This window comes from Melospiza georgiana, chromosome 10 (genome assembly GCF_028018845.1).
Source record: "Melospiza georgiana isolate bMelGeo1 chromosome 10, bMelGeo1.pri, whole genome shotgun sequence".
Taxonomy (NCBI): domain Eukaryota; kingdom Metazoa; phylum Chordata; class Aves; order Passeriformes; family Passerellidae; genus Melospiza; species Melospiza georgiana.
In genome coordinates this window covers 18,304,734-18,328,144 of record NC_080439.1, presented here as the reverse complement: position 1 = coordinate 18,328,144, position 23,411 = coordinate 18,304,734, and the positions used below count along the sequence as shown (strand labels likewise).

Genomic DNA, 23,411 nt, shown 5'->3' with positions numbered 1-23,411 from the left:
CAAGCTAATGATAGTTACTTTTTTTTGTATTAAAGAAAGTGGATGTAGGTAATTTTCTTTTTCTTGTTTTCCCTTTCTTCACTGCAGGTCATGCCCCTCATTATTTTAAGCTGGTGTCAGTTCAAGTGCTGATTCGACACGGCGATAGGTACCCTCTGTATGCCATTCCCAAGACAAAGAGACCTGACATCGACTGCATGTTGGTGCCCAGCAGGTAAAATTCTTGGAGGTTGTCTTTACTAAGCTCTTTTTTTGCTTGAGAATAATTTTTTTCCTCTTCAGGAAACAATTTGTGCAGCCTGAAGTACACTGTGACTTCTGGCCATTGTGAATTGCCATGGTTTGAAAAACCTGCCCCTGGATCAGTGGTACACAGTTTTTTCTTTGAAACAAAAGCTATTGCATGTTACCAGTTCTGACCAGAGTAAGTTCTTCATATTTCTTTAAAGAGCAAAAGCTATTTAGTTGGATATTTAAGTTTCCATTCCTTTTAGATAAGTTTCTACATTTTCAAAATGTAAGTTCATTGTTTGAGATGATCACTTCCCTTCATGCTTCTCTTCATCTGAATACAAAAGCTCTCAGGCAGTTCAGCACTACCATAAGATATTTGTATTTATTTATCCATATTTGTATTTATTTTTTCTTTTACTCTTCAGAAATACAGGCTCTCAGAACTTTCCCTTAATAATTTGTGTCAGAATTCAGGAAAAAATGGGAGTTGTACATTTAACTATTAAAATACAAGTTAATAGAAAGTGCTACTGTTTGCTGCTTGACAACTCCCCCTTTCCTGTAGTTACCTCTCTCTGTTTAGATCTGTCACAAGTTAGTTATTTGTGTCTAACTGCCACTAAAACATCATTTTCCTTTCTGTTTCAGTATAGTGCTTTTGTCTAACATCATGTCTTTGTAGATTGCTGAAAACTGTTTTCACACCTGAATCACTTTGAGCTGCAGATCTGATCTGAATGGCTCTTTGTGGGAGAACCTTCCTTTTTTGTTTAGATTCTACTCACTGATATAGGTGAATTATAGTGTACAGCAGTAGAAAAGCCCAGTGATGTTGTAATTTCCCAACCTTTGCCATGGCTTGTTTGATTACATGTAAGTACTTTTAAGTAGGGTGATGATGGTGATTTTTCAGCAGAGGACTTGCCAGTGAACCTATTGAATACTTAAAATTAAAATTAAAATACCAAGATATGTTAGCAAAAGCTCTGGGCAAATCTACCCCTTCATGCTGCTGTCCCCTCAGCAGTGTCAGTTGTGGAGATTTCAATGGCTGAGGGCTGTGTGTTGTGTTCCTTCATCCATTACTCAGGAAAAGAGGCACAGTAGGTATACAAGGCAGTGTAGATGGACCATAAATACCTTTTGAGAATGGCATGGAATCTCCTCTGTCTTTGATTCCACACCAGAAAACCAAGAACATGATTTCTTGACTCACAAATGGCTTTACTCTCTTGTGCTGGAGGTGTTGATGCCACACTGAAAGTACATTTCACCTTGGTGCCTGGGAGATCATGGAGCAGATCTTCATGGAAGGCATTTTTAGGCAAGTGCAAGACAAAGAGATGATCCAGGACAGCCAGCACAGCTTTACTCAGGGCAAATGTGCCTGACCAGTCTGGTGGCCTTCTATGATGGGGTGACTGGGACAGTGGTCAAGAGAAGAGTGACCTGTGTTGTCTGCCTGGAGTCCTGCAAGGCTTTCAGGGTGGTCCCTCATGGCATCCTTGACTCCAGCTGGAGACATGTGGGTTGGAAGGGTGGACTGCTCAGTGGATGAATGGATGCTGAGGTGCTCAGTATCTGTGTCCATGGAGGCCCTTGGTGGGTGAGTGGTGTCGCTCAGGGCTCTGGGACCAGTGCTCTTCAATCCCTTCGTTACCAACGTGGGCAGTGGAATTGAGTGCACACTCAGCCAATTTGCAGTGACAAGAATTTTGTGTCCAGGTTGAGAAGCAGATCCATGAGAAACGCAAGAGGGTCAAGAAGTTTAAGAGGTTCACCTGGCTCAGGGCAATCCCAGACATGGGTACAGACTGGGAGGAGTCTCTGAGAATAACCCTGCAGAGGACTTGGGGGTTCTGGTGGATGAAAAACTGGGCAGGAGCCAGCAGTGTGCACTGGCAGCCCAAGAGGGCAGACATTGGCTGCTGCTGTTCCTGTGTTCACACTTCAGCTTTCACCAAAATGCCTCTTTTGTCAAGAGGTCATCCAGGGGTCTGGTCCAACATCCTTCAGGAGAAGTTGGATGTTCTTGAGAAGTCCCTAACCCCAGAAGCACTCTGTGCCTACTGCAAATTGATTAGCTTCCTGAAATGAGATGTGCATTCCTGAGACTGCAGAGAGGAGACCAAACTTCAGTTATCTCTACCATAGAGTGGAGTGGGAGTTGTTTTAATAAAAAATTAATTTTTCTAAGAAGATGGAAAATGAATTGTTTGCTAATAGCTATGATAACATTTTTAATGACCTGCCTGTAAGGGGTGAGATTATTTTCAGCATGAAATACTAAGTAGAGAAATATGATCCAGATTCCTAAAGGCTCTGATCTTCTGATCTTTCTTAGTATCTGTCATGTTAGAATGTATGTGAGAAAGCTTTATTGAAAAGATGTTAACAGCAAGTGACAGTGTTAGATGAGTAGCTGTGTTTCTCAATATTAGTGTGCCACATGAGACCTCAGTTTTGTATTTGCCAGAAAAGCTTTTATAGCTGTTTCCAATTCAGTTTCAGGCAAGGAGTACAACATGAAGGCCCTGGAGTCAGAGAAGGATCAGTGTGGCTTTGACACAGAATGACCAAGAGGAGCAGTTGAGAGGGCACAGCCAGGCTCTGGGGAGGCCAGAGGGGAACACCTGTGGCTCTCACTGATTTGTGAGCATTAGAGCATCACTGTGTAAATGACACATCCCCTACCCCTCACAGCCACTCAAAGACCTTGTCTCCTCAAGAACAAAATTTATATAAAAGAGCATCTCCTCTCCTAATTTAGGGCAACAGAAAGATGAAAGGAGTTGGCTCTGCACCATTCTGTCCAGATGTGTTAAAGCTGACCTTACTGAATAAAGCTAGAATGAAGCCATTGTTTTGAGTGGAACATTCATTACTTCAGCATCAGGAAGTTATTTGCTGTGTTTGGCTGTCAGGCTTATATTCCTTTGTGATGTAAATTTGGAGGTTGATTGTAAATGTGTTTATATGGGGAGTGTGACAGGGTCTGTAATCATTGCCTTTGAACTGAGGCTTTCTTGCTGCTGTGCAGTTGAGCTGAGATGTCTGATGGAAAGTCTGGCTTGTTTAAGCTTTCTGGACTTACAACATCAGATAAGCAAGCTGCTCATATGCAGGCTGCTCTTTATTTGACTTGGCATTCAGCTGATGGAATTCATTAATTAAGCAGATTATGCCACAGCCCCCTGGACTTCTGATGGATATGCAAAATAGCCTTGAGGTCACACTTGGGTTTTGTGAATTATGGATTGTGACATATAAGTGTGGGATGAATATAAGCAAATGGATTAAATGCTTTGGAGATTTCTTCCATCTAAAACTTCAATTAATATTATTGTTATAATTTTTATTGTTCTGGATGCAAATTTCCAAAGGGAACTAAATAATGCATTTTTTTTTCCTCAAGAAAACTACTTGAATGATATTATGAAAATCTGTTCATTGTAGTATTTGCTTATGGGGGAAAGAAATTAATCCCACACATTTTTTTTTCCTTATGTAGCTCACATTTATAGTATCAGAAGTAAAAAATATGCAGTGTTTCTTCGCTGAGTTTGTATGTGAGAGAGAAGAAACGCTTTTTGGAAGATGCTAAAATGATTTCAAAAGACTGCTGTAATTTGATAGTAAGCTGGGTTAATTAGCATATACTTGAAGACATTTTGAGAGGTGTTGATGGTAATCATAAGAAGCTTAGTAACAAATACCGAAATTTTAGGTTCAATATGCACTTGTTTTGAAGCTGCCACAGAAACAAGCTGGGAGGTGGGAGATGAGACAAGTGTCATCCTGTGAGCTGAAGGGAACGTGGATCTGACTTGGAGTGAGGTCAGAGTGGGATCCAGACCAGAGTCAGGTGAAGAGAGGTCTCCTGAGGCCTCTGCTGGCTTTAAAGAGTCAGACAGCAGTGGAGGAGATGGGATTCCAGAGCCATGGAATGGTTTGGGCTGGAAGGGACCTCACAGATCCTCTCATTCCCCCTGCCAGGGGAGCACTGAGGAGTTTGTATGGAAGTGTACAAGCTGTGAGACCTTTATGAATAAATAATCCCCAACTGTACTTCTGCTGCATTAGGATCTCTTCTGTGGACTACACTGATCTGTTGTTGGGTGTAGTGGCTTTCCCCATTCATTTGTTTTGTGAAAAACACACACTGTAGTACTCCTTTGATCTCACACTTTTTTTGCCTACTTGAACTTCATAGAAAAGACATGTTATTTTTGCTTGAAGTTCTAAAATGATTTTTTTGCATTTTAAGTAAAGAGAAAGGAACTCACTCTTGGGATAGTTTGCAGGCAGAATTTTGTATTGATGATTACAGAAAAGTCATGTTTGTGTGTCTGAAGCCTGGTGGGGTCATGTTTACTCACTGAGTGATGCACTGAGGGCTCTGCAACACCTTGTGAGAAGCTTGCTCCTCTCAGCTGTTGCCATGAATTTTTGTATTAACTCCTCAAGGAAAAAGGAAATTTTATTGAAGGATGCCAGCTCTGTTCCTGGCAGAAATACATAATATAGTTCAAATAGTCATGCAATATTTCTTCCCTTGTACACTGGTTACAGGGTAGCAATAAAAGGTGATATTAAAGCATTTTAAGACCTTTGTAAATATGATATTTAAGTGTTGATTAAGGATTTAAATGTTGGTCCATTTTAATGCTAGTACATGAAAACCAGAGTATTCAATCTGGGATCTATTATCCCAGTGCTTAGGTTGTAAATTACAAAAGGATCAACTGAATTAATTATTTGAGGGAAAAGATGCATCCTCAGTTTTGTTACAGATAAAATTTATTCTATTGTACAGAAATAAAATCATTAGAAGGCAAATGAACAGATTTTAAATAAGGGAACAAAATGCTAAAATTGGGAAGTGTGGCTGCTGTTAGTGCGTTTAAATGAAAAGCTGTTCCATTTTCTGACAAAATTTGAAATATTTTCTATACTCCTACCTTTTGCAAATGTGGTAGCTTGCCATTGTAAGGCCAGGAAAATTACAGAAGGATATCTCTTTAGTTCATTTTTATTTTCTGATTACTCTTATGGAAATAAAATTTTGAGGATAATTCAGTCTTTTCAGCTGTACAACGGAGCAATTTCCTTTGCTTCCTGCTCCAGCAGCCCCAGCAGCCTCAGCCGTGTTGCCTGGATACTCCATCTCCTGCAGCATCTGTAAATTGGCCAATTCAACAGGAGGATTCATATTCTAAATAAAAGCCAAGTCCTGGGGTGGGAGGGGGAATACTTTGTCAGCTGGGAGCCTGAGTGCTGCTGCAAGTCTTGCTGCTGAGAAAAATAGATGTTTGTTTGCCCAGTTGTACAGGGATATCTGTTTAACAAGGAGTAAGCTTTGAGTTTCTATTCAGAAAGATGTCCAAAAGTCATATTTCATATATTTCATAATGCACTTCTGCAGGCTTGGGCTTATCTTGTGCTCACCTTAAATCCAGTGTAATCCAAAGTCAAGTAACTTGCATCTCCATGTCTAATATTATTAATACACTCCATTAATACACTGGAATATAAAATCATCAATTATCATCCCTTTTCTAGTTTTATCTTAAAAGTTAATTTATTTTGTCTGCCATTTTTTCAGAAAAATCCTTTTGCAAAGTACAGATAAATACTTTTCTTTCTTCTTCCCTTTCTTTCTTCCCACAAGTGATTGCTGGCAATTTTATCAGCACAGATTTGATTCCATTAGAATTCTTTCAGGCTTTTATAAGCAAAGCAGCAAAAGAAGCAGGATGGATGAAGCAGTTCTGTTAGTTTTCTTTCACATGTATTTGCAGAGCTTATTAATTAAATGAACAGAGTTTAAGGAAAATTTTGATTGTCAATTTATTAATGTGTAGAGTTTTGCAAAGTTCAAAATTTAGAAAATTGGTGGTTCAGCCTGCTACTTCTGTAATATGCTTAAAAAGCCATTTGCTAAATGGGTGTAATTTAATTTTCTCAACTTAATTCTTCCATTTTTAGATTTCACTGCTGGGCTGTGAAAATAGTGCAATGTACAAAATGTTCTGTTGGAAATGTTCATCTGGAGCTGGAGTAAGCTTCTAATGTATGATTGTACCACAGGAAGCTTCCACTGCTTGAGAAACAAAAATCAGGCTTTGTTCTTTCTCTGCTTTGCAAATACTGATCTTCAGTTGCCCTGTTAAAATTACAATATACAGAAGAAGCTATGGATTTAGAATATCAGTAATTGGGTGGTTATCCTTTAATTTGAAGTAAAATGAAAAAATTAGTCTGATTTTTAATCTCATTATGCTTTTTGTCTCCTTTTGCATTTTTTTCTTACTGGCAGTTGTGGCATAATAGTAACATTTTCCTGCCAGGATTTCTTTTTCCTGAAAAGAAATTAAATACAGGGAAATTCAAGTTTTATAAAATGATATGAGCTGCCTTTCTGCTGACAGACACTGATTCTTACGAGCCCTCCTGTATGTGCAGGTTGTGAGCAGAGCTCTGCAAGGGGTCCCCTCATGTGTGAGAGTTTCTCAGTTGGCTCTTCTCAGTAAGCATGGATGTCTTTGCTTGTCCCAGCAAACTTCTATTCCAGACTCTCACTCCTGCTTTAGTGGTGCTACTGCTCCCTCTGGTGTGTCATGCAAGTCAGGTTTCTTTTTGAGACCTGAGGTTTTTATATTCAAAATAGTTTATCCTTCTAACAAATGTAAATATGAACAGTAAACACAAATCCCAGTTATTTAAGAGATCCCTGACAAAATTTATTTTATATATATATTTTTAAGCAACGTGAAAATAACTGTGTTCAAACTGAACATCCTATTAAGATAAGATCTGGAGCAGAGTTGGGTTGCCAAGCAGTTTCTGATGCAGTTCTGCACAAAATTAGAGAGGTGACTGTGTAACCTTTGGTAATTGCTGACATTTAACAAGGAAGTCCCCACTTGTGTAATGCATTTCTGCTGAAGGAATGTGATCACAGATTTATTTTTTAAAGGTTCTGGTTACCTTTGGGTTACATTGTGGGATTTTTTGTATCTTTCTGCACAGCAGTACCACAGTGAGCTGAATCCGTGGTGTATTTGAAATTTCCAGTGCAATGGGGGAGATTTAAGCTTTCTTTCACTGACTTGAACTCTGTTTCAGTGAGTTAACTTGGATATTTTAGTGAATATCTCTTCCAGCTGCATTCATTACTTCCACGGCAGAGTATCTTACTTGTGTACGTGTCCAGGAGTGTTGGCCTCTTTTTTCCTGGATAAAAGTGCAGTACCCTAAACAATTATTCCATTTTTAATGGGGACACTGGGTACTGCTTTCCAGTTCCACGTAATCAAGGCTACATGTGCTATTTGATTTGAGGCTGAAGGAAGTAGAAATAAAAGCTGAGATTGTGGTCAGCATTGCACATTAAAATATCTGAGAATTCCTTCAAAATCATCGGCCTCAAGTACTGTATTGAACCCCTTTAGACTGTAACTGGCTTTGGCTGTGCTGTTAAAGAGCATTAGTACTTCAGAAATGAGAGAGTTTTGGAGGGTTTTTTAAGGATTTTTAAATATATTTTCTTTTTCATTTGAATACATAACAGTATTAGTAACTGAATTCAAAGCAACCCCCAGAAATTGCTCTAAAATACTTAAGTGGAAGATATCATAATTTTAACGTGACAAGACATAGTTCTTTGTAGTTCTTTGGCAGATAGTAAGTAGCTAGATTTCTTTTCCATACTTGCAAAAGTCCTGAGTAAGAGCAGATGTTGTCCCAGTGGGAAATAACTTCACATCACGAAACTTCTGATCTGACGTACTTGGAATACTTGACTCTCTTGAACTGCTTTCCCATATGCTTTTGGAAGTTTCACATTTTGGTTTTTATCTCTCTAGGAAACCTTCTCATCCTCAGCTTGAAGCCTTCATTAAGCATATGTCCAAAGGGTCTGCAGCCCAAATGGATGGTTCTCTGAGCAGCCTGCCTCACTTCCCCAGTCATTCCATGTGTGAAATGGGAGAGCTTACACAGACAGGTGAGTTCCTCTGCAGCTCTGTCTCATCCTCTGCTCTGTTAAACACAGTCTGCTTGAGAAGGGACCTTCTGATTCTCTTTATATTGACATAAATGCTTTTTTATGGCATCTTATCATGTTGGTCATAGCCTCAGCTATGCTGGGGTGTGTAACTTAACTGTAAAAGTGGCAACAGTTGTAGAAACCATGCTTTGTCCTATAGATTGACAATCCTGTTATACACTGGTCAATCTTGGCATCCCATTTAAATTCCTTTGTAGCAAGTCAGAGCACCTTTCTTTCATGTTGCTTCACACCTCAGAGCTGCTCTGTTACCCTTGTGACAAACAGCACTGCTCAGTCCCTCCTGAGGAAGATCTGGTGCTCTGTTACTGACAGGGCTGGGATTCAAAGGGGCCCTGTGTCTCCTACAAGAGATGCTGATGTAGCAGCCAAACCTGGTGTTATGGAAATGCTTTATACATCTGGTGCCTCTCAAATTCTTGTGGGATCCCTTTGGAAGGAATCCTTGGCCACTATCAAAGTCTTGCAAAGTGATATCAGGAGAAAGCAAGGCAGGACACCACTGAAATTGCACAGACACACAGATTGTGTCACTGAGCAGGCATCTGGGGACTCCTGTGGCTTGCAGCAAGGTATACAGTGCATAACGTTCTAGTGCATAAAGGCTTCAGGCCATTGCTTTGCTGCTGTGCAAGAAATATGGATTCTGGAGAGGAGGTTTAGGCTCGTGAGAAGGATACACTCTCCAGCTGGATAAAGGCAGAGCTTTAGCATAAATTATCAAGCAGTTTAAAAACTCTCTGAAGGAAGATGGAGAAGGAAGCTGGATACAATTGCTACACCTCATGATTGTTTTGTGAGTTTGCACACTAATTTACATTTTATGTATTTGTGTCCTGACTGCTGGTGGTTTTATTGGCTGCCATAAATTTTCAGGGGTGCAGCATTCTCTGCAGGCCTGAAAACCTGACTGAGGTGCAGTCTTCGAAAACACCTTACTTTTATAGTCATGTTAGACCCATTCAGTCTGTGTCTTAGTCCAAAGAGTTAATATTAAACCACTGAGGTTACAAACAAACTTTATGGAACCAACTTCTTTTCTGTATATCAGGCTAGTTCCTAGAAATGAGAGATACTGAAGAATAGCAAGTTTCTCATGTTTCAGACAGTTTTTTTTACAGTCATCATAAGTGCAGTTCAGTTTTGTAAGTTTATCAGTAAGGCTACTAGCTGTAATTTTTTTTTTTTTTTTTTGCATAACTGCAAAGATTCTAATCACGTGTTGTAATTTCTGTCACAATGCAGGGGTTGTACAACACCTGCGAAATGGACAGCTGCTCAGAGAGATTTACATCAACAAACACAAACTGCTCCCCAGTGACTGGACAGCCAAGCAGCTCTACCTGGAGACCACGGGGAAGAGCCGAACCCTGCAGAGCGCGCTGGCCCTGCTCTACACCTTCCTGCCAGATTTCGACTGGAAGAAAATTAACATGAGGCACCAGTGGAGCACCATTTTCTGCTCAGGAAGCTGTGACTGTCCCATGAGAAACCACTACCTGGAGGAGGAGCAGCGCAGGCAGTACAGCTTACGGGTGAAAAACAGCAATTTGGAGAAGATCTACGTGGATATGGCAAAGATTGTGGGCGTTCCCACCAGGCAGCTGAGAGCTTCTAACCCTATAGATTCTCTCTTGTGCTATTTCTGTCATAATGTCTCATTTCCATGTACCAAAGCTGGCTGCATTGGTATGGAACACTTCAAAGTAATCAAGAGACACCAGTTGGAGGATGAGAGAGAAAGACAGGAAAAGAAACTTTACTTCTTGTATGCCCTGTTGGCTACTCATCCTCTCCTCAACCAGACTGTCAGTAGGCTGCAGCGTATTGCAGAGGGCAAGAAGGAGGAAGTGTTTGTCCTCTACTCTGCACATGATGTCACCTTGTCACCTGTTCTTAGTGCCTTGGGCATTACAGAGGCCAGATTTCCCAGATTTGCTGCCAGATTAGTTTTTGAGCTGTGGCAGGATGGGAAGAGGCCCAAAGAACACTTTATCCGCATCCTATACAACGGGGCTGATGTCACATTCCAGACCTCCTTTTGCAGGGATCATTATAAACGTTCCAGCAAGCCAATGTGCCCACTAGAAAAACTTGTCAACTTTGTCAAGAGGGATATGTTCTTAATTTTTAACAGTACAAGCTACTATGATGCATGTCATAGGAGAGCACTGTAGAGAAGGGAGGAGGAAAGGAGACAGTGTTAACTTATGTCAGTGATTTGTTTTCTGGCAGAGGCACAGTTCAGTTTTCTTACTTCTTGTATTTTCATGTGTAAGTACAGAAGGGTAATGCTTGAAACATTTTTCAAATAGTTTTATTTTCATTCAGGCTGCAGATGGCCTTTAGTAGAAGAACAAATACCAAGGGTTATGTGTGTGTGTATACTCACAAATGCTGTTGTGTTGTGATAAACCATGTGGTGAATGTGACCTGGCCCTTGCTTGATATAGTGAGAGAGCATAGACTTAGTGTTTCTCTGTTCCAGAGCAATACTTGGATAGCCTGAGTTTAAAGCCAAAACTCCATTTTTTTTGTAACACCATCTCACAGTCAGTTTAAGCACTTCATGTCAGGGTCATTAGGAATTCCAGGTGTCTGCATTAAGGCATTTAAAAGGAATTTTTGAATTTCTTTACTCAGAGGAAGCCATAATATTAGAATATTATGGTCCTTAAAGCAAAGTGCATGTGTGTGTGTGTGTGTGTGAATACTTCCTGAGCATGTACAAATGAGCGTGTGCCTTCTGCACCTCACAGACCTAGAAACCCTTGGCTGTTGTTGCCAGTGCCAGAGAAGGGTGTACTGGAGAAGGGATACAAAACTCTACTCTCTGATTGCACTTTCAGCACTTTGAATAGTTCAAACACAGTCTAGAAACATGTGAAGGCCTTGTGACATTAAAATAGGTAGCAAACACTAACAGTACCACTAAACCTGAGTGGGAAATTAGGCTTAGAAATGAGTTTTATGGTGAAGTGTTGGGCTCTTTCCCATTGTGAACACGTTCAAGCTGTTGTGCTATGGTACAAATCAGTGTTTTAGGAATTTGCTATGGTGACTGCCTGAGACAGCTTGACTAAATACTGAGAAAACTTTGTAGTTGAGTTAGTATTTTTATGGACTAGGAAGCTCTTATTTTGTAAGACCAGACTTGTACATATTGTACTGTGTGTATTTATAACACAGTAGATCTTTCTTACTTGTTTAGTTTGTAAAGACTTGTGGAGGCCACTTTTTAGAAATTTTTTTCCCTTGATCAGGATGTTTAGACTTAAGAATAAACTGTCTCTTATGGGTAATTTGAACAATGAGTAGATATGGAAACTTCAGACTGCTTTCATCTCTGTAGGAGTAGTAAATTGAGAACCAATTTTTAATAGAATTCCTAGAAATTTTATAATGATGGAGGTTTTGTAACTTCTAGAAATAAATTAGTCTGTGAGTTGTGATTCAGTGGTGCTAGTTTGTCAAAGAAAACATAACTCAGCATAAGTTCTCTGACTCTTGGCATTCCACTCTCTCTGTTTTCAATGCTGCATTTGAACATGTTTCTTTAAATAAAATTCTGGGGTCTCTTTGTGTTTTTGTGTTATGTTCATTGTGACTTGCTTAGCTGTTTGCAGGAACAAGGTGGATATTGTTAAGCTGCTTGTTGCATTTCTGATTTCTGCATTTAATCTGTCCTGGGCCCCAGTCTGGGCAGGAGCAAGTAAACATTTCATGAACACTGAACTAGAAATCCTGACAGAATATTTGGGGCTTTTGTACCACACTGGAGTGGTAACATTTCTGTCTAAGAGACTGGATCTGCTTGTGTGCTGGAGAGCAAACAGGAAGGGAGAATCTGAAAGTTGAGCTGACTGTAGAAATCATGTGAAGGGGACCTTTTGCCCAATATAAGTAGCAAAGGCAGAGACCCCATAACTTTTCCTTTATGTTGAGGTGGGACCTCCTGTAGTGACTGTGCCCCCACTGCCTCTTCTCCTGTCACTGGCCAACGCTGTGAAGATGTCTCTTATGGTTACCTTCAGATTTCCTTGAGCCTTCTCTGGGCTAAGCAGGCCCAGCTCTATCCTCATGTCAGGTGTTCCAAACCATCTTGGCTGTCAGTGGGGACTCTCCAGCAGCTCCATCTCTCTTGTCCTAGAGTGGAAAAGAGCACTGATAGCTGGTTCAGCCACAAAAGCTTCCCCTGTGGTCAGGGCAGTGGCAAGAAACCTGGACTGGGGAATTTAAGGAAATCTGGAACTAAATTTCAGTTACAGCTTCAGGTTGTCAGTATCTGCTCACCTGTATGTTTGAGGGTCACTGGATGGGCAGAACCAAATCTTTAATGTAAAAAATATTTTTTTAAAAAGGGCAAAAGCTAATTATTCTTCTGTGTATGCACAGTTCATTAAGATCTCCTGTAAGCCATACACACAGAGGATCTGCAGCAATGAAAGACTTGATCCATCTCCAGTGCCACCAGAAGAGCTGAAGGAAAGAGCTGCAGGGCTGAGATCACTCTCACAAACCTTGGACCTGGCTGTGGACATAAAGTGATAAGCAAACTGCATTACTGAAGTTGATTAATTGTAACATTTTGAAGTTTGACCTAATTTATGATTCAATTTGTAATTTCAAGTGGATTTATAGTTGGTTTAAGGTAACAAATGTAAGTACCTGAACAATGAAAAGAAGAATTGGTGAGAATTTAGTAATCCTGGAATTGATAAATGGCCTTTCTGTAGGGGTGCACTGATGAATTAGCTGTACCACCTGGGAAACAGTGGCTTGAGCAGTTGCACAGTTTAATCAAGTGTTGCTGCTTTAAGGAATGCTGCTTGAGATCTTGCTCTCGGCTTGAAACCGATGTAGGAGTGGGCTGTTTTGTTGTGTGCTAAACACGGTATTCAGAAACTGATGTTTAAACATGTTGAGTAGTTGTACTGTGAATGAAATCCGTGCAGTGCTTCCTCTCCCGGTCCAGCTCATTTTCCGGCTCCGTGCTGATGTCCCGTCTCTCCCTGCCCACTCCTCCCCTCCATTTGTTCCATTTCTAGGAAGCCGTAACAGCTTTAGCTCCAAACGCTCCTTGCACGCTGCGAGTGCCAAACGGCTTGGCCTGAGCTGCCGTGTATTGTTGTTAGTGCATGAAAAGAGGAGGGAAGGCTGCCAAGGCGAATTCCCGGCGCCGCCGGCATCGGGAGCGGGATCCCCGGGGATGGGAGCGGGGGCGCGGCGGGGCTGCGGCGCCCTCGCGTGGCGGCTCCGTGCGCTGCAGCGCGGGCCGCGGGAATCACACCGGGAAAAGGAAGAATTAAAACCAGGTGACCCGTGGGTGGATTTCATCCTGCAGTCTCAGAATGAGACCTTCATTCCCGTGGTTTAAGTGAATAGGTGTCTATGTGAGAGGCTCAAACCCTTGTGGGGTGAAGAAGGAGTAATGACAGCTGTGCTGGTAATTTTGAAGTGTCATTCGTGTTGTTGAGCAAAGGTGTATTCTGCAGGTATTCTACAGCTTTGCTTGCCTGTGTACTAAAATCAGCCGTACACTTTTCAGCAGAATTATTTTTGAAATTAGTAAAGCCTATTCTGTATGGAAGTATAAAGCAGAGTATTATTTTTTCCTGTCACTTTTCTGGTTTGGTCTCAGTTTGCTTGCCTTGCAGTTTTGTTCCTTCCCCCTTGTTCACATGGAAGAAGCTATGCTGTATGTGAGTACTATGACCTTATTCAAGCACTTGAGATGTGATAGAGTCTGAACTTTGTTAATTTCCTTCAAACTGAAATCAAACACCATTAAGCTTGTTATTTCCATATGATCTGGAGAGCCATTTTAAAAAGTGATTTATAATTACACTTAAGCTATTCCTTTAGGATGCCCTGGCCAAAATAATAATTATTTTTTCTTCTGTTGAAAGTAAAAATGTAGGGTGAAAAAAAAAGTGATGGCATTTGAAATGTGAAGCAGTCCAATTTGCATTCTAAGTCTTTTTGGCAGGGTAAAAAAAATCACCTGTTTGGCAGTCTGTCTCAGTTTGAGACAAATTAGGAGGAAACATCCTAAAATGAATGTGCCCTCTAAAGAAAGATAGGTTTGGGCAGCCTCCTCACAGGTTTGAAAGGAATTTCTTGGAGGAAAGTGAAAAAAAACCCCCTTGTTATTTAATGGAGAGAATGCAAGCATGGAAAAAAAAAAAAGAATGAATAATGTTAGGTAATAACCTTCTCATTGTGCAGAAAGCTGATAGATTTTTAGTCCTGCTCGGCTTCTCCCAGGGTCCGGGGCCGGGATGTCCCTGCAGCCGCTCCCGCCGGGCCGCGGGCTGGGGCTCCCGGGGCTGGCCCGGATTTTGGACCGCAGCACAGCGGAACAGTTCCCGAAGAACCGGCCACAGCCCCAGGAGAACTCCGTGCCCCAGCTAACAAACGAGCTAGCTAAAAGCAGAGACACAGCTCTCCTGGCTGCACAGTAGAGAGAGTGAGGCATCTCTGAGAACTGAACACAAACTGCTCGCTGAGGAATTTCCCCTGCTTGCCCTCCCAGCCTTAAGTTACAGGACCCACGTGTGGGGATAAAGGCCACGGTAGGGGCTACAGCGTCATAGCATCACCCCAGGACACAGCCTTACAGATGCCATTGTAAAATGGTCATGGGAAGATGTGGGAGGGGAAAGTTTGAGCAGAAGTTGTTCCTGTAGGTCCTTGCAAAACAGGATATGTAGGATAAAAGATGAAAAATAGAAAATAGCAAATAGACAATGTGGCTTCTTGCATCCACCTTTCCTGGAGCAGGTACAGAGGCAGTGGTTTGAAGCTGTTCCTCACCAGGAGACTGAGGACCAATGGCCAGCTACAGGACAGAAGGAAAGTCTAGGGGCAGCTGCAGGGTGTCTGCAGGGTGTGTTTGTGACTGCTGGAGTGTAGGCAGCAGTGGCTGAAGTAACTGGAAGGTTAAAGGTCCAGGGCCAGCTACTGGACACACTGCTGTCCTCCTCCTGCTTGGACCTGTGTAGGCACAGCTGTAGCTACTGGATAGACCCAAACAGTTTTGTTATCAGAAGCAGAGTGACCTAAGAAGGGATTCAGCAGATTTAGATGATGAGAGGGATAATTGTTTCATCTTTTTAAAAGTTTGTCTGTCCCCAAAAGTGGTGAGTAACAGAGATGGAATCAAGTCTGGTTCCTAATGAATCAGTATTGATCCACTGGTTGTTAATTTCATTTTCCTTTTTGAACTGATTGCATACTGAATGCTCTTCTTTAGCAATGCTAGTTATAAGGGCCTTTTGACCAATTCAGTCCCTTTAAAAAAAAACCTTCAACAACCAAACCTTTATAAGTAACAGGCTGCAGTGCTTTTCTGCTTTGCTCATACATGCATAAGTCAGGCATATCTTGAAGGATGATTAATAGCTACTGTCATTTTTAGCTGTCAAATGGACAACAATAATGGCTTGAGTCCTATCTCAAGCACGAGAGATGTCTTTTTGCTTAAACCTCTTCCAAGGGGGATTAAATGATGTCCATGACTATGTAATAGGACTGGTGTAAGATGACATTTGTCAGCAATTAGTGTGCTCTCAGCTGTGTTCCTAACCCTTTAGCTGTGAACCCAGAGGTAAGTAGGTTTAGGGAGAGTTTTGCCTGTTAATATTTAACTTGGGACTGCAATCTGGTAATTGGGGTTTTGGTAAGAGAGAGCACTGCATCTTGTTGAAGAGTGATAAAAATACTTTTGCTTTTCAGAGGGGACTGGAAGCAGGCCGTGCTGCTCTAAAGTGGTGTTTGTAAGGAGGAGGCAGCTAGCTTAAACACAGCCAGACAGGGGCTCATTAGCTGTGAGGGCTTGTTGTGAATCTGGGCTGCTCGTTCTGACTGGCAGAGAATGTAAGGTAATTGTCACAGCAGGACCCATGTGTCCCTGTGAAACCACTGGATTTGAATCTCCCCTTCTCACAAAGGACTGACTGCTTGCCGTCCGTAATTTTCGTAAACCACTTGCTGGGGAGCAGACCTCACTTTGCCTGCTTTGCCAGGAGGAAAACTTCCTGCAAATGCTGGAAGCCAACGGCAGGAGGGAAAGCAGCCTTTCTGTGTCCTCGATAGCTCCTGGGGTGCTCCTTGGGCCCTTGGCTGGAGTTGCTGTGGGGTGCTGCTGTGCCTGTGGCTCTGGCCCTGCGCCTTCCCTGCTGCCCCATTGCCTCCCTGCTGCAGGTTGGATCCTGCAGGTTTGCTCCTGCTCTGGAGCTGTTGCCCTATTCACTGCTGCCATCCTCTGATGTTTGTGGAGCAACACTGAAAAATCCTGCCTGGGGCTTTGCCAGTGACTCAGTGCTCACATGTTTTTAATAGCAGTTTGCTGACCTTGGCCGTCATCGATGGTTTCAATTTTAATTAGAGGTCGTGGTGTTACTTCCTCGACATCAGATCACAACACAAATGGTACACCTCGTTTTTTGTCAGGGAAATAGACCCCTTTACTATCTTCCAACTCCTTCATCGGATGCAAGAAGTCGAATTTTCTAAGTGTGGTTCAGATTCTCAATCCTGCAATTCCACCTGCAAGGTTCTCTCATACCCAGGGCTCTGAGGGGGCTGTGGGGGGCACACGGGGCTGTGGGGGGGTGTGAGTGGCACATGGGGCTGTGGGGGGCACATGGGGCTGTGAGGGGGTTGTAGGGGGCACACAGGGCTGTGAGGGGGCTGTGGGGGCACATGGGACTGTGGGGGGCACACAGGGCTGTGAGGGGACTGTGGGGGGCACACAGGGCTGTGAGGGGGCTGTGGGGGGCACATGGGACTGTGGGGGGCACACAGGGCTGTGGGGGGCTGTGGAGGGCACACAGGGCTGTGAGGGGCACACAAGGCTGTGGGGGGCACACGGGGCTGTGAGGGGGCTGTGGGGGGCACACAGGGCTGTGAGGGGGCTGTGGGGGGCACACGGGGCTGTGAGGGGGCTGTCGGGGGCACATGTGACTGTGGGGGGCACACAGGGCTGTGGGGGGCACACAGGGCTGTGAGGGGGCTGTGGGGGGCACACAGGGCTGTGAGGGGGCTGTGGGGGGCACACAGGGCTGTGACGGGCACACAGGGCTGTGAGGGGGCTGTCGGGGGCACACAGGGCTGTGAGGGGGCTGTGGGGGGCACACGGGGCTGTGAGGGGGCTGTGGGGGGCGCACAGGGCTGTGAGGGGGCTGTGGGGGGCACACAGGGCTGTGAGGGGGCTGTGGGGGGCACACGGGGCTGTGAGGGGGCTGTCGGGGGCACATGTGACTGTGGGGGGCACACAGGGCTGTGGGGGGCACACGGGGCTGCAGGTGCCGGCCGGGCCTCACGGAGCTGAGTGGGAGGAGGATGCTGAGGATGCTCCGTGAGCCGGAGCAGCCCCGGGATGCCGGAGGAGGGCACCGGGACCGTGTCCTGCCCGCTCCTGCGGCTCGGTTCGGGTACGGAGTGCCGGGATGCGGCACCCAAAGCGGGGAACGTGCTGTGGAATCAGGACGGAGTGAAGCTGCACCGAGACACCCCGGGCCGGGCCTGCCTCTCCGGGGGAGCGTGTCCTGGAGACGGGCCCAGGACGGGCCACGCTGCGGGATCCTCACGGCTCCCCAAAACGGGACCAGCAGCAAAGCTGCGGACACCCGGGCGCTGATGTGAGGTACGGGAATGGCTCCAAAGGGCACATTCCGAAGTGCCTCGTGTGTAAGTGGTGGCAGCTGAGGGATGGCGGGGCGAGGCTGAGGCACACGCTCCGCTCCCCGCAGCCCTGTGTGTGTCTGTGTGTGTGTGAGCGGCTCTGGGCAGCAGCACAGCCCCATGGAATGTGCAAGCCTGGGCTTTCCCTGGGGACAGGATCTCCTCTCCCTCCAGCAAATCCCCAGAAAGGATTTCCTCCAAATAACTGGAATGCCACCCTAAGCAGTCTCCTGCTTCATCCAGAGAATTTGGATGCAGGTTGAGCTCATGCCCTGTGCTGATGTTGGACCCCAGCTTCAAATGCTTTTTAAATTTCCTGTATTTATGCTCTCATGTATCTACAGAGGGAGTAAATGAGCACTGGCATACTCGACAGTCATACTTGTTGCACAAATGTTTATTTCCCTATAAATATGGTATAGATTTCATCCACCTTAGGCTGTTGTGAAGATATTTTGTTAGCTATATGCTGGGTTTGGAACATGTCTGATCAGAGAACATAAATATTGAAAGTATATGAATGAAATAAGAAAAATACAGGATGTCAAATATTAGCCACTGGTAACAGCAGGTGCAGAGAACATTTTGCATGCAAGCTCAAAACTGAAATATGTTATGAAATCCCTTTGAATATTTCTGGATGTGGCACAGAGAATATGAAGTTGGATTGATGATCCTTCAGCCCAGACTGTTCTGTAATCCTGTGTGGTTAATTTGTGGATGGAAAGATGATAGATTAGTAAATGGTTCATTGTGCACACTTCTAACTCTAAACACACTATGAGCAATTTACTTATTGCTGTGGAATAGGGAATGTAGTGTTTGCTTTAGTTTCTTTTTTAAATGGCATAATTTCATCAGTACAGAATCCAGGTCATGTTTTCTCAATCCTGTGTGCTTTTAAATAATGAATATGGGTTGAGTATGAAACATGTTTCATCCTCTTTCTCTTAAGCTTTCAATTTATCACAGAAGCAGTCACAATTCTTTGGCCTCTTGGAGCTCTCGAGCATGTTGAAATACATTATTTCACCAGTAGGAAATATTGTTAAAACAGCTGGTGCAACCTTTGAAGGTTCCTCTCATCTATATTTATTAGAAATAGCTCTCAGGATAACTCAAAGAATGAGAGCCCTGCAGACTATGCTAATTAAGACAAAATACAACTATTTAGCTACAACATTGACAGGGGAGGAAGGGGGGGGTCTTTCTCAGAGCCTGGATGGGGCTCTGTGTTCCTGAGGGTTGTGTGAGAGAGATCCAGAGCCAAGGGATGCTGCTGCCTGGGGACTGCAGGGGGAGATCCAAGGGGGGAAAGGATGCTGCACTAAGGCAGCACTGTGGCCCAGGGAATGCATGGAGCCATCCTCCCTCTCCTCACAGCTGGTGAAGGACCTGCCTCGAGTGCCATGCCCTCTTCTGAGCATCCAGAACAGTGAGAAAGCTCAAAACTGGAGGGAGATTACAGAGAGAAATCAGGAAAGGGAGAAGGGTTCAATCCAATGCAAATATGGTTACCATAAAAAAAAAAAAAAAAGTTAAAAATACTCAGGTTGGGCATTTAAGAAAGAAATTGTGGGAGCAAGACTAGCAGAATGGTGGGAGGAACTGGTGGGAGAGGTTTGAAGTCACAGACCTTCAGTGTCTTTAGGAACAGGAAATATGAACACCTCCCTGAGCATTTATTTTGTTTTGTAATGAGGAGATGAAGAGGTGACTTCCAAGTCTCTCTCATCCTTTGTTTTTCTTTGGTTGTATGGAAATACTTCCCCAATGTCCACTACTTCTGGCATGTACAGTGGCAGCCTCCTGGCCATCAGCTCATGGATTTGGGTGTTTGGAAGCTGTGCATTTCTCCCAATGTACAGCAAGTTATCTAAGGCCTTTTCCTCCATCCAAATGAAGCCACATAGCTTGGCAGGGCTGAGGTTTCTCTCAGTTCCCACTGGAGTGTGCAAATGTAGATTTCATTGCTGGCTTTCTGCCAAGAACCTCCTCAGGGAAAATTCTCTATCATCTTAATCTGTTACCTTTCATTACTTCCTTCATTCCCATCCCCTCCCCTCACAATTTTCTCTTTCTAAAGAAGCTGATGGAGTTTTCTCTTGAATCAGTGACCACTCAGGCAACTCCAAAATATTGAGAGGTATAGGAGGGTTCTTTTCCAGACACAGAATTGAGAAGGGCTTATTGCATTTCTCATCCACTCTGTTTAGAAATGTTATAAAATCATGATTTTTAACTTCTTATTTAATCTTGTTGCAAAGTTTGGCATTTCCAGAATCCAAAGGGTGCCTGTGAGTTCATGTGCATTTGTTTGTGTGCCTGTATACAAATACAATATCTTATAGGGATTTCTCATAAAGCTTTTTCACTGTTTCTTATTTACACTGAGATGTCAAATCTGTCAAGTCAGAATTGGGATTGAAGAGAACACTTTGCTCTATGTGCACTGTTCTCTTTCCTCAGGCCCTCCTAAATGTGAATTTTCAAAATTTCTTTATGTGATTTTCCAGCAATGTTCCCTGTACAAAATGAAGTATTTTTAATGAGAACTTTCCTGCTAGAGGAGATTACAGTCCTGTTAAATATTGATCTAAAATTTAAAGTGTGTTACAGCATGTATCAATCCAGTTTCTTTCAAAACTTCTGGGTCTTGTCTAGTTCATCTGGGCAGAGATAGGCAAAGACTTTGGTTGTTGACTCCTTCTGAAAATGACTTTGCCAGTGGAAGAGAGTGAAGTATCCTTACCAAACACTCTCAGCAGATGTCTTCTCTATGGAAGAGTTTTCTCAGGCTGACAGAATGCCAGTATCTGCTGTTACCCTGGGGGCCAGCTCTGTAAATCACTGATCTGTTGGATGTGTGGGAGAAAAGAGCACAAAGCTTTGGTTCTTTATTCTGGTACTCCACTGAGTCTGGTCTGCTGGGAGCACCTTAGCCCAGGAGAGAAGGGCTTTTGTAATCACACCTGGCACTGGTTTGGGAGAGGTTTCCCCTTGGTAAATTTTGAACCTGGGTGGATTTCAACATTTGTCAGGAATGCAGAAGTCACCAAGCTCTACAGATTTTGTGAATATATATGACCAGCAGAGGAGAGAGATTCTCTAGGGGAAGTTGAAGATTATTCTGAAGATACTGAAGTTGATCAGAGGTATGATAAAAATGCACAGACAGCAGGCTTCTAAAATCCTGAGCCTACTTTTTTCTTTGTTGTTTTCCATCAATAGATGCTTGTCCATAAATGTTGTGCAGGTAGAGCACCATTTCCAGGTTCTGCTTATACTCCCACAGAGCTGGCCTGAAGAGAGAGGTCTCTGTAAGCAGAGCAGAAAGGTAAGTTCTAAATTATTTTTTTGCCATGGCACTCTACTTTCTTGATGTCAAGAGAAGAAGCAATTTCAGATCAATCTGCTGGGAATGTTAGCATGTTATTTGCATTAAGAAATGATACAAGCATCTCCCTCGTGGGTGTTATTAGTAATGAGCGTGGCCCCTTCACAGATGTGAACCAAACTTTGGAAAGGCTCCCCTGCACCCTCATGGAAAATCCTGATCTCATTCCAACATGCAATACCTTTGGGAAGCTCTGCAAGAGCACAATTCCTTTGTGATTTTACTGATCACTGAAACTGAGAATCAAGTGAAGAAACGTCAATCCAAAATATGAATGGCTGGAGGAAAACGTTTTTAATAATTTAAGTTTTACAGACTTTCACAAGAAGCAGTGAAAGGAATGTCATCCTTAGGATTCTGATGAAATTCCAGACTCTGTAATTATATTGACTCTGAACTCCACCTGCAGTTCTATATAAAAACTGCTCTGCTTCCAGCTGCAGCCTGCTGTGCAGTGATGCTGCTCAGTGTCAAACAGGTGCTAGAGCTCATCTGAGAGGGAAATGATAATATAATTTATATAATTTATACTGTGCTTTGTTGCATATTTCAAAGTCTGTTCAAGATTCCTCTGGATAAAATGCACAGCAGAAATGAGATACTATTTTAAGAGATTTTTATGAACCTGACTGATTATTTAACTTTTTGGAGGTGCAAAATTGTTATGCTCACTTGTGGGTTTTGCCAAAACTTAAAACATAAATGCACTAGATCAGTGCATACATACAACACCAGGAAATGCTGAGAATTTTCTTTTTCTTTATAAATTCCAAACTATAATTGAATGTAGAACTGTTTGAAGTGACTGAAAGGCTGCGGCTGAATTTAATCAGGGCTTTAATGTATGTTATATATAAGTCTCACTCCTTCCTAGAAGTAATTAATATTCAAGTAATTCAAGCCACTGTGTGTGTTGGTGTGGGGAGCGAAGAGTAAATGATTTGGGGAGAGCTCCTGACACTGTGGGATGTGACTCAGTGTGAAATGGCAGCCTGAGCCTGCAGGTGATGATTTAATGTTAAGTAACTTGAAGGAAGGAATATTTTCCAGTTTGCCTTGGGCACTGAGAACCTTTGTGCTTAATGCATCTTAGAAATTTTCTCTGCAGACTTTTTCAGGCTGTGAGGACTTCCTAGGGGCTTCAGTGCCTTATCCTTGCTGTTCATCCCTGCCTTGAGGTAAACAGTGCCTGAATGCTCCTGGAGCTGTGAGGAATAATTCCCCTTTGATCAGGCATAGCCTGAGCCATGCGCTGCTGCTGTTCTTCCACTCATGTTTTCCAAATTGGGCTGCAAACTGAGAGAGGTACCTGCAGTTTGACAATTTGTAATTTATTACAAACTTGTCATAGCACAGGAGGCCGTGGTTAGAAGCTCTGCAAATGAGACCAATGTTAGCAAAGTCAAATGAAGTTCAAAATTCACATCAGTGACCACCCTGACCTGGGGTTTTCTCTCTCCTTGCGTTCTCTTTTGCATCTAATGAAGATACAAGTCAGCAGTGTCCAGTTCAGAAGCTGTCCTGCTTTCTGCACACTGCCACCTCAGGGTGAAAATGGATTCCCCAGGTGTTTGCTCACTCTGGTGTGTGAGGCATTGCTGCCAGTGTGAATATGCCATGCTGGAATCCAGGTGCTCATTTGGGAGCCCTGTACCTGGAAAGGTCTTTCATTTTTAAAGGCTACAGGCAGTCAGGACCTTACCACACTGTCACCTGTAGCCTGGTCACCGGCACCACACATCCCTGCTCTATTCACTGCTTTCTCACTCATCCACAGGCAGGAGCATGTTGATTAATATTTTGCCTCTTGGAGGCATTCCTTTTAGAAGTTTCGTAGGTTCTTTTGTAAATTTTGCAAATGACATCCTAAGCAAAAATGATTGGATTAGTGAGAACTGCCCTAATCTATAATGATGTGAAACAATTACATCTTAAAGGAGTGAGGGAAGGAAATGTGTAGAACTTGGACTTTTAGCCAAGCAAGACGAGCCTTTGTTTCTGAGCTATTTGAATTTTTAACTT

General features: G+C 43.2%; 1 protein-coding gene across 3 annotated transcripts in view; it reads left to right on the top strand.

The window, feature by feature from the left end:
• The window catches only part of PXYLP1 (2-phosphoxylose phosphatase 1), a 45,068-nt gene extending 33,179 nt beyond the window's left edge, over positions 1-11,889 (top strand). For all 3 annotated transcript variants that reach the window (XM_058031113.1, XM_058031112.1, XM_058031111.1), the window contains 3 exons: positions 88-214; positions 8,103-8,242; positions 9,551-11,889. In XM_058031113.1, coding sequence (XP_057887096.1) covers positions 88-214; positions 8,103-8,242; positions 9,551-10,482 — 1,199 coding nt within the window. In that variant the 3' untranslated portion in view covers positions 10,483-11,889. The remainder of the gene's footprint in view (positions 1-87; positions 215-8,102; positions 8,243-9,550) is intronic.
• The last annotated feature ends 11,522 nt before the right edge of the window (positions 11,890-23,411 follow it).